Raw genomic sequence first — 11,832 nt, 5'->3', positions numbered from 1 at the left:
AACGGTTATTACACGTTTATTAGGGAAGGAGAAGGTTTCATTCAAAGATGGTGCAACTTCAGGTTTTTTTTTTTCTTGTTGCATGATGAAAACCCCCCAAAAAAGTGGCTTTTTCTGAAAATATTAAATATGTACAAAGATGCCGTCAACATAAGTTTTTTTATTTTATATTTTTTGTTGCTAAGGAGCTGCAGAGTAAGAAAGAAAAAGACAAAAAGGAGTCCCACCGAATATTTCCTGCTGCCCATTAAACACGAACCATGTGCTGGAAACTCAAGATTCAATAATGCAGAAAACAGCCTGCAGACGGCAGTTCCACTCACACGCTGACACATGATACGATCCGTCAGGGAACAAGTTGATACTGATTTAAAGAGACTGCAAAGCCAATATGTAGCCTGCATGCACAGAGACACACACACACACACACACACACACACACAGAGAGAGAAAGACAACACATTCAGTAGGTTGTAGGTTTTCCAATTAGGACATTTCTTTAATAAAGATAGAAGTCATAGAATCTCTTAAAGCTGAATAATATCTCATCTACAATGATTACAAGCATTAAAAAGACGCAGATATTATAAATACCCCCCCACCCCTCCCCCCGTACCTTCGATTGCATGCTAGTAAGAAACGTCTTTCAGATCATACAGGTCGTATATAAAAAAAAAATAAAAAAAATCACCAGGTAAAATGAGTAGATGGTACATATAAAAATATATAAAGCAACAAAAATAAATAGATGCACCCGCAGACCGCTTCATCCGGTCGGTGCGACAGCGATTTGGTTCCTTCATCTCTCGCTGTGCTCAAGTGCTCTTCGGATTAAACAAAAACGACGTCAACGTGTACGAAAACACGGCTCTGAAAAAGTAAACTTCATCCGGCGGGCCTCTTTCAAAAGGACACCAACATTTGTTATTGTTATTGTTATTATTATTATTATTATTATTGCACAGTGATGACATCACAGTTTCTCCCCCAGCAAAAAAAAAAATGGCGAGAGACAAAAGAATCGGGGGCAGGTTCGGTCTTTGGGTCGCCTCATCCTCGTCCCTCGCCTCTTCCTCATCCCTCGCCTCTTCCTCGTCTACACGCCTCTTCCTCGCCTACACGCCGTTCTTCACCAGCTCGTGGACGCCGTGCTCGTCGATCGTCAGGGTGGGATGAAACTCTCGCCCCTTCACCAGCTCCTCGAGGCCCTTGAAGGAGTGAAAACGACACCATCAGGACATTCGCCGAGCGCCCTTAAAAACGTTTTCTCATTTGGGGAATTCAGAGCTCATAATAATAATAATAATATAATAAAATTATAAATAATTGGCTATTGTGTGTTATTAAATTCCACAGTTGTGTATCATAAGATATAAATCAAAATAATATTGTTATCATTCATAAATATTAACAAACATTTGAGACCATTTTACTTTAAAAAAAAAAAAAAAACATTTAATTAGGTCGTGCTCCCTTCTCTGAAAACAGTAACGAATACCAGCATCCAACGCATTTATTTATTCTTGTTCTAATATCCACTACTGACGCTACATAAGATGGCGGCTCCTTTGGCGTTCGCTTCCTTCAGAAGTACTTTTAAAAAAAGTACTTGACGCAAAGGATTGTGGGTAAGAAAAGAATGGTGGCTTGCATTCTGCACGACCAGATGCAGGTGTTTTTTTTTTTAAACACATTATGTATTGGGCCATTTCTTTCTGGCATACTAATAAATATAGGTTATTGGAAAGCTCCCTTTCAGCTTCCTGCTAATTGTAGCTAATTTGGATCAACTGGCTTTTTCAATTTACGAGGACGAGATTCATCATTGTGAGCTCTCTCCCTGGAGAAGACATTTATGAGGCCCATTGTTAACTAATTTCAGGTCGACAGCAGAACGACATCTGGAGTTTCCATTTAGGCCCCGCCTCCTTACCTCTCCCCCGTAGGACACCAGCGGGGAGATCTCACATTTGATTGGCAGGTCGGTTCCGTCCTTCAGGCTGTGTTGGGAAAGGAGCGGAGTCAGGGAGGATCAGAAGAGGAAGAAGAAGAAGAAGAAGAAGAAGAAAGAGTGAGTGACTGTCTCATGAAGAGGGCGGAGTTGTAGTTGAGAGAAGCAGCTGCACATCCTCGACACAGCTGTTCTTCTACTGCGGCCGGGCTTGTGATTAGAGTTCCAAGAAGGCAGAAGGATTAGAGATTCATCATTCCCAAAACATGACCAGTGATTAGTCCCACGACCCGTAACAGAAAGAAAAAAAACAGCCGAATGACGGGCAATGTGGCTGCATCGCCTCCAAAAAAAAATAAAAATAAAACCAGGGCGTAAACTCGCCTCCGCATTGCCGTCACTCAGTGTTTTTTTTTATTTCTAGACAAATCACTAATCATCAGGTGCTCCAGATGTTCTCTGAGCAGCTGCACCTGTATCATTAGAAGAAAAGGAGAAGCTGAATGATTGAGGGGTGGAGAAAAAAAAAAAAAAGCACACCCTTTAAAAAAAAAGAAAAAGAAAAAGAGCCAGAATAACATTCATTACTGCCATGAATGTTATTGAAGCACATGCTCATTTATTATTATTATCATGTCTTGGAAATTTTATTTTATTTAAAAAGAGATGGATTTGAACTCAAAAGGCCGACTAGCGAGCGATGAGCGTCTCGTCGTCGCGAATGTTTGCACAGCAGCTTTCATCATAGTCGCCACACGAGCGGTGCCCATTACCCAGCATGCAATACATTATGTGTATTAGTAGCAACAATCTGAGGGGGAAAATGATCCGCCAGCAGGTCATCGTCTGACCGTCGGAACGCTAAGAGCGCGTCTAAAAAAAATATTATCCTCGCTGTCGTTTCCTTCATCACAACTGGCTCTAAGGAGACAAGAAAAAAAAATGGCGGTGTCCTCGCAAGATTCCTCTCTCCTCAGAGTGTAATGAAGGAAAGTGGATCAGAAGTAATGTTAACGACGTCTGAGCGAGCGAGGGGGGGCGGGGAAAGGAAAAGACCAAAACCCCATCACCATGCACTCGGCACTGCAGGGGGATAATAATTACTTTCTGTTGCCATCATCTGTGAAACTGTCCGCTGATCCGTCTCTGGAAACATTTTCACGGGAACACACAGGTGGGTGGAGGGGGTGGGGTTGGGGGGGGGGGGGGGGGGGGGAGCAAGACCAGAACATGAGAGAAGGGGAAGTGAGAGTGTGAGGCTGAAAGAATACCACGAACACAACACAAAACACAACACAACACAAAAAGCCAATGCATTCAGTGTGTACACAAAAGTGTATGGGGGAGGTGGAAGTGACCATGAAGGTGTGTGTGTGTCTTGTAAAGTGACGTGCACGGTGCTGCAGGGTCACCTGGGTATGGCGGGCACGTGTCGGCCGTTCTCGTCGATGAAGTGGCCGCCGGCGTTGAGCAACCAGCGGCGGTGGAGGGACATGAGGGCGTGTCTGGCGGTGGTGGGCGTGTCCTTGGCGTCCTGGCTGTCGGCGTTCTTCAGCGGGTAGAACTCGTCCTCCCGCAGCACCTCGTACACGACGAACGTCCTGGTGCACAGGCGGAGGGGAGGACAGTCGGGATTTTACCCAAATTCTAAAGATGAAATGTGCGGATGTCTATTCTAACAGTTTAAGCTTTTTTTTTTTTTTTTTTTTTTATTCCTCCAGCAGCTCATTTATTTAAAAAGGTGGAGCGGCGGTTATCCTGCATTTAAACTTCAAAAGACAAGGCGTGTGTCAAAATTAAATGAATTAAATATGCTGCAGAGATGCCCTCTGTCCCAGAGAAAAAAATATTGAAAAAATTATATATATTATATGTTTTTCAATGAAAATGAGAATAATCAAATAAATAAATCTTTTCGCAATTTTTAAAAATAAATCAGAAATTATAATTTTTTTTCATTTTAAGCTGAAACGGTTAATCAACAAGCAGAAAATTAATCAGAAACTAATGTATTAAGATTTTTTTAAAACTGGATGCTGTATTCCAAGATGGCGCTCCATTCATTCCCATGAAAGTTGCACACGTGGTACAAAACGCCTACAACTTTTTCTTTTTTTTTTCTCCAAATGGATCAAATTCTGGCCTTACATACAGTAACTTCAGGGCATTTGTGTGTGTGTGTGTGTGTGTGTGTGTGTCCTTTGATTTACAGCCGTAATGATCGTGTATTTTGGGGAAAGAAAGCGGGGCCAGTGTGCTTCATTCACGACGACCAAAAATAAATAGTAAGAGCAGACATAATTAGCATTATTATTAATGACGTTTTTTTTCCCCAACCACACATTATATACAGCACGAATGGCCACACACACACACACACACACACTACGAGATCCTCTGTACTGTCAAAAAAAAAAAGAAGAAGAAAGTCTGGATTCTGCTAAAGCTCGAAGAGGACGCCATCGGTCCGTGATTACGGGAATCCTTTCATTAGCTGTGTGGTTCCATTAGTGGCGACGTGACTCAGAGCTGATGTCATGCGCTGGAGGAGCTCATGAACCTCCATCCTCCTGCAGAGAGCTCGGCAGGCTCGGTCTGCAGGACCGGGGGGGGGGGGCTGGTGGATCGGGATCGGGACTGGGAAATAAGCGGGGTCGGTTCAATGCACGGGAGGGAGCCGGATCGAGAACCGGCCAGAACCACGAGACCCGGAGGAACACAATGCATTAAAGATATTCATTGTATTGCCAGGACTTTAAGGACTTTTAAGACTTTCAGTTCGAGGCGAGAAGCTTCCTGCTGATGTCGTCACACACACTATGCAGAAAAGACACACACACACACACTTATACTTACTTGGCGAACTGGAAAATGTCGAAGACAAACTTTTCCATTTAATCCCGTTTGGTTTGTCGGGTTTGATGAGTTGACCCTTCGTGTCCACATGTGGGATCTTCTTCTGGGCCACGTGGTGCTGCAGCTCCGGCTCGTACTTCCTGATGAAAATAATTATTATAATAATCATGATAATAATAATCTACCGTTTTTGCTGGAAAAAAGAAAACTACAAACATTGACATAAAAAAAACAAAAGAAATGTGTGAATGTTGCGTCTTACTGAACGATGTCTCTGAGGAAGGAGAAGCTGAAGAAGTGATTGGCCACGTTTCCGGCGTTGAACGTCAGGTGGCCGTCGGCGCTGCGCTTCTCGGCGGTTGCCAGGGTGATCTCGCTGTACTCCACCACCTGATAAAGCCCGTCCACCTTGCAGACCACACCCACCGCCTCCGTCGGGTTGGTTTTCTCCACCACCTAGAAATGATGACGTGAGAGGACTTAAAAAAAAATATATATATATATATATATATGGATCTGGCTGGAGTCGGTCCTGGCTCCTGGGCCCTGCCCCCTGACTCCTTGCCCCTGCTTCCTGCATTCTGCCCCTGGCCTCCTTTCTCATTGGCCCTGCCTCCTTTGTGCCTCCTGCCTCAAGGGCCTGGCGTCCTTTCCTCATTCTTTTGTATGATTTGTAATGATAATTTAGGGGGCGTGGCTTTGGAAGGAGGCCTGAAGGAGCCGTCAGTGTTACCGACATTCTTGTTAGATTTTAGCTCTCAGCCTTTTTGTTGGTTCGAACTCTTGCCAGTTTATCAAAATTATCTACCCGGCCTTTAATTTCTGAGCATATGCAATTTAAAAAAATAAATAAATGCAGATTAAGACACAACCTAGCATGCATTCTTTTTTTATAAATACACAAAACAATACAAAAATGTTCCCCTTCCTTCTGCAGCATCGGCAGATGATGAAGTGCAAATAGCTGCATCTTCATCGAAAGGCCAAACGGTTAACGATGGCGTCAGTGAGACTTCTGACATTGCATCTTAAAATTAAAAAAGGTTCATCGGTGATAAGAGTGAACAATTAAGCCAATGATTTAGGTGAGTTTAACACTCAACAACTAAACTCTCTTAAAAAGTGTGTTCCATTTTACTTTAAAAAAAAATTTTTTTTACAGCCAGCAAGTTAAAGACTGCACTGAATGAAAAAAAACAACCCTCTCCCCATCTGCTGGTTGCTAATGACAGAGTGGAGTCCTGATGAGGGGGTTGGTGAACGGGGTGGAGTGAGGGGAGGGGGTGGTGGTGGTGAAGCCACATGAACTGTAGTGGAGCTGAGTAATTTATGACAGGAGGGTGGGACTCTGCTCTGATCTGATCCCTCCATCTCAAATCTATTCCACATTAGCTGGGAAATATACATGCATGTAGATATTACTGCTAATAAATAACGTGTATCCACACTGCAATGTGTCGCCTTACGTCATCGTTTAGTCTTCTTCACGCATCTCAGACTGGTGGACTTGCTCCGCGAGGTGCATCAAGACTATTTATTCTCTCGTACAGCGAGTTGTACGGTTTTGTACACACATTACAAGCCAAACAAAAAATGTAAAAAAAAAAAAAAAAAAAAAAAAAAGGGGAGTTATAATTAAAAGCATGAAGTCATAAATATGGCTCATCCACTAGTGGAGAAAAAAAAAGGAGAAAAGTTTCCATTTCAACCGTTAAAAACTCATAAAAAGCTTATTTTTTAATTTTTTTCCTTCCCAAAAAGTAAAAGTACACTCTGTCCAAAGAAAAAGTTTGGGGGTAAAAAAAGTGACGTTCTCCTCATCAAACTCTCATGCTATCTGAGACCATGATGAACATTTAAGAAAAGAAAAAAAAAAAGAAAAAAAAAGGTACTGGGTTCAACGCTCACATTTCCTAGAAAGCTGCAGGAGGAGACAAAGTGGACGATACCGCCACCCGGTGGTGAGCCGTGGAAGGCGCAGCGCAGCTGACCGTCCGTTTTAATTAATTTCTTTGCACTTATTACACACGCGTCAATATTTGTACAACCCTATTTGATCCCTTAGTCATTACGTGCATGCTTTCTTGCGAAATTATTATTGCTTCCTGCTCCGGTAAAAAAGGTCACCGAGCTTATCAGTGAACAACATTGAGGGATCTTGTGACTGACTTTATAACAAGAATATACAAGCTCATAAACCTCTGTTAATCTTTATTCTCTTAAAATGCAGAAATACTTCTTTTTTTTTAAATTATAGCTAGGTAGAAACAAAACTAAAAGGCCCATTATCATCACAAAAATTAAAAAATACGTAAAAAAAAAAAAGGTATTTAGGCAACATCATGGTGTGATGTCTTTAAAAAGAAATGGTGGAATGTTTGACACCTAATTAGCACCAAAATGTATATATTACGGTTAGTCTAGGTACTTTGATGTGTGGTTGTATGCAAGAAAACATATTTTAGACACCTAAAAAAAAAAGTGCCTCTGATTGGTTAGTGGATGTGCCCGAGTTTGTCTTGCATAGTGCTCTCATGTGTAATTACAATGTCCTGATTAATGACAAGTTGCTTAAAATAGACGGAATCTGTTGGAGATTAAAATGTTGGCACCGATTAACGGAAGAAAAAAAAAATGGCGCTTCATGCCTCGCACAGTAAAGAGGAAAGACCGGAAGAGCGAGGCGGCGCGACCGGAACCCACCTTGGCTCCACAGTCCGCTCCCTTCTTCACGCAGAAACCAATAAAGGAGGGGTCCGCCACTTTGACCAGGATGTTATCCACGCAGTACACGTGGATGAACTCAATCCCCCGGCGCTGCATGTCCTCCGGGATGCCCTGGTTCCCCAGCGCTCTGTAGAGACCCCCGTTCCCGTCTGAAAGACACACAGGAGCAGGGACGACCCCGTGTGAAACGCACAACCTCCGCGTGGCAAACAATAAAACACACAAACAATGTTGTGAGTGGAGGCCAAAAGGTCAACAGATCCTGCGCCGGCTTACCAGGGGCCATGGAGAGCTTCCCCTTGTTCTCCAGGATGACCTTGCCGTTGTAGTCCATGGCTGGCAGCATGCCCTGCTGGAAGAAGATGACGTTGTTCTTCTCCAAGCCGAAATAGTTGTGTCGCGAGAAGTACTCCTTGGTGGACGCCATCGTCCTGCCGCTGGTCATGATGTACCTGAAGGCAACACGGGAGGCCGTTGAGTTTTAGGAAAAAACACCCTCCAAATAAAAATACAAATGTTCTTTTTTTTTTTAAATCTTTGAAACCTCAAGCCAGAGAGACGTATAACGATTAAGTATATGACGGACAATAAAGATTTAACAACTATTGTTTTTTTTTGCAGAGTCAGACCCGCTGAGGATGACGTCATAACGCCGTTAAACCCTAACCGCGGCGGCGTGTCGACTTCATGCCCTCCCGTTATCTCCATCTTTCAAACTGTCCTTTGATCCTCTCCACGGGGAGATAATCCTTTTCCCAGAAATGCAACTTCCTTCACTCGAGTTATTCATCACGCAAACCACAGCGAACACAAAATGGTCGCAGCTCCAATTATGAAAAGGACGACTACTACTAATACTTTTTTTTTCTCTTTTCTCTCCCTTCAAATAAAAGCAGCGATTGATTCAACTCGGAGCGCCTCAGTCACGTCTCACCAGGGAAGACAGCACTTGATGCTGTGCTTCTGCTCCGCCAGCTGCTGAAGTTTCCAAATGCGCTCGGCCTGGATCTGAAAGAGGGTCTTGTGGGACGGCAGCCCCACGTCGTACATGCCTTTGGGGTAAGAGACCCCCAGTCTGGTTCCCTGGCCCCCGGCCAGCAGCAGGACGGCCACTTTACTCTGAGAGATGCAGCGGAGACCTGACGGAGCGCGTCAAGAATAAAAGATTAGTTTGGCAACCGATAAATTCATTGCATAATAATGTTTTAATCACTTTATCATTTTTTTTAAAAAAAGGAAAATTCTCTGTTTAAGATCTTCTTGAATGTTTTCTGGTTTCTTAATAAAATGTATATATATATATTCGAGTTGTGGAACAAAACGGAACATTTGTGGACCATTTTCTGACATTTTATAGACCTAATAATAATAATAATCTATTAATAAATGTAATAGTTAGTCGCAGCCCTACTATAAAGTATATTTAAGATTGCGACGCATATCTAGGCCGACGTGATACACGATGCACAATCTCGGCCCACTAGCACACTATCTAATCTGAAATAATGTCCATAGGGCATTCTCACTGCCCATTTAAGGACATCTTAGATAAACAATAAAAACGCTGATAAAATGCATGAATAAAGAAAATGAATCCAACCCCGTTTATGGCTACTCCGGCAGGACCTTTGGCGACGTGGTAAATTAGGAAATCTAACGAGTGTTTCATCGTCTTTATTGTGGTCCGTTGGCTCAGTCGGGTTTATGGCGGTTCCAGTACGTCTTACTGCTGCTACGTGACTTGATATGCAATACTGCTCCAGCAAACTGGGCGGGGCCTGCTAGACTTTGACTACCCTCCCGAAACCCACACACACGCACACGCACACAAACACAAACACACACAAAGCAACCACGCCTTGCACACAGATTTTGGTACTGACGGAGCAGGGTGACCTCATGATGGGTGGGGGGGGGGGGGGGGGGGGGGGGGGGGGGGGGGGGGGGGGGGGGGGGGGGGGGGGGGGGGGGGGGGGGGGTGTGTGTCGGGCAGCAACTCCATGTACGTCAGACCCGAATCAGGACCAGATGTGCTCCACTGTCATCCTCCCCCGGGTGAAAAAACAAACAAAAAAACCTCGCTAAACGGTCAGACCCCCACTGCAAAAAGGGAGATTGCGCAAAAAGTAGAAGCTGACGTGCTCATATTTAAAAAAACTATACACGAGAACGTTTTGGGAGACTCGAAGAGAGCCGAGGGGGAGTTTTTGATGATACTGCGATTAAAAACTAAATGTTTTTTTATTTTAAAGTTACGAGAATGCCTGCTCGTCCCATCTCAACGTCAAAGCATCTGGATCACCAGGTGACGTTTTGACCCCCTGTGACACCTGGAAATATTTACTGGAAATATTTACTCTCCATGCCTCACCTTGGAAAGCGCCATTGTGGTATTGATCCTCCAGCAGAAACTAGGCGAGTCTTTCAAGTCCAACAACAATGTCAATTGCTCTAATGCCAATTGCTCACTACGTTGGTATGACATTGTGATAAATCCATTTAAACAAAAATGTCCCTCTTAGTTTCCTCATCACGCGGTCAAATAAAAAAAAAAGGTGTAAAAGAATTAAAAGCTTGGTTTCGATGGTCGCTCACCTTCTTCCTCCCAGCCTTTCAGACTCTCCCGGTCCCTCGTCACGCTCCCCAGCACCTCCCGGGGCACCGGCTCCATGCGGCCGTCCATCTTCTCCTGTTTGCTGCCGCCGGACGCCTCCATGGCCCTCCGGAAGAACCCGTTGATCTCCTGGAAGTCCATGTTCTGCAGGTCCAGGGCGAAGTCGCCCTGCTCCTCGGGGCTCAGCTCTTTCCAGAACTGCAGGAGGTGAGACTGGCCGGCTTCGGCCAACCTCGCGGCGAGTCCGCTGGCGTTCGGGTCCATGGTGAAAAAAAAGTGCTTCTGGTTAACTCGGCCACGCTGGAACGAAATGGGACGAGTGGTTAATTATGAGCCGGAGAAAATCTGGAAATGATGCATGTATATATTAATTGTAATGTGAATTTATTGTATAATAACATTATTAATTTTGGGGGGTTATAATAACGTGAAGGAGAGTTAACGTTGCACAATTACACACATATTACATATTGTTTTTTTTTCTAGGGTTGATTCTAATTGTTTTTGGTTGACTACATTTTATTGTGTTAAGACAATTAAAAAAATTATTAATAAATAAGTGCAGTCACGATTAAAGGAATGTGGTACTGTACATTCCACACGCACACAGCTGGCAATTACACATTTACCTTGATGACGAGGTGAAAATATTTTTAGGAAGGTGCGGTTTATATCGAGCTCATGCCTTCGGTATTTTTACTATACCATCTCCCGCTTGTAAAACCAGAACAACCAGTGCATCATCATCATCGTCGTCATCATCACTCAGCAGAATATTTATGAAGGTATATTTGTGTTTTTATTACGCCAACAAACAACTAAATGTTTTGAGAGCAAATTTCTCGTCTGCAAGTAGAAAATATATAAAACTGAGAATAAATTATTAGTTAGTTTTGCTTGTGAATCAAAAAATCGTTGCTCTCAAAAAACTATTTAAAAAAAAGGTATATTTGTGCTTTTTAGTAGTTTATTTTTTGATTTGCAGCCAAACAAATTCTAGTTTCACAAGCAAAACTAACAAATAATGTATTCTCAGTTTAAATATGACGAGAAATTTGCTCTAAAAACATTTTGTTGTTGTTTGTTTGCGTAATAAAAAGACACAGATATACCTTCATAGGCATTCCCATCCTGTACTGGGACTGCAAGGGGGGGCCTTGATTGCGATTACTCCCACTTTAATGTGTGTTTGAACGGCTCTTGCTGGACCAGGAAATCCTCCACAGCGCCAGCATCACAGAAGAGGGACATTTTAAGCAAACCCGCATTCACAATATAAATTTAAAAACTTTAAAAAGAGGAGGTGAAACACAGCCGGTGTGCACTCGGGGAGGATAACATTTAGTAGTTTTCCAATGCAAACTACACGTATCATCACACGTTTGTCGCGAGACGCCGTCATTGGACTGGGTAGCAAGCACGCGAGCGAGGGGCACCTGCAGCAGGGAAAGGTTTACCTATCGCGAGCTCTCCGAGATAAATAAAAAAAACAAATTGTTGACAGGAAAGTTAAACTCTTCTTACCTCTTCGCAGGTGCTCCCGGTGGTGGTTAAGACCATTAATGCCTGCCAGCCGCTGAGGGGTTTCTTGTACTGGTTCCTAGGACGCCTCCCACCCCGGACTACACCTCCTCGTACGTCACGTTTGACGTGGCACGCGATGCCGCGTTCAGGCGCTCCTCGG

The 11,832-nt window shown here is 43.6% G+C and overlaps 1 protein-coding gene across 1 annotated transcript; it reads right to left on the bottom strand.

Annotated features, from left to right (window-relative positions):
- Window positions 1-474: 474 nt before the first annotated feature.
- Window positions 475-11,775, bottom strand: uap1 (UDP-N-acetylglucosamine pyrophosphorylase 1). Its single transcript, XM_034529938.1, is given in 12 exon segments — window positions 475-1,208; window positions 1,934-2,000; window positions 3,056-3,097; window positions 3,364-3,552; window positions 4,808-4,847; window positions 4,850-4,947; window positions 5,070-5,263; window positions 7,511-7,683; window positions 7,811-7,986; window positions 8,469-8,673; window positions 10,130-10,448; window positions 11,673-11,775. Coding segments are annotated over 12 exon segments (1,632 nt in total). The 5' UTR covers window positions 11,709-11,775; the 3' UTR covers window positions 475-1,115.
- Window positions 11,776-11,832: the final 57 nt, after the last annotated feature.

This window comes from Cyclopterus lumpus, chromosome 4 (assembly GCF_009769545.1).
Source record: "Cyclopterus lumpus isolate fCycLum1 chromosome 4, fCycLum1.pri, whole genome shotgun sequence".
In the NCBI taxonomy this organism is placed as follows: domain Eukaryota; kingdom Metazoa; phylum Chordata; class Actinopteri; order Perciformes; family Cyclopteridae; genus Cyclopterus; species Cyclopterus lumpus.
This window is presented reverse-complemented; position numbering and strand designations above follow the sequence as displayed.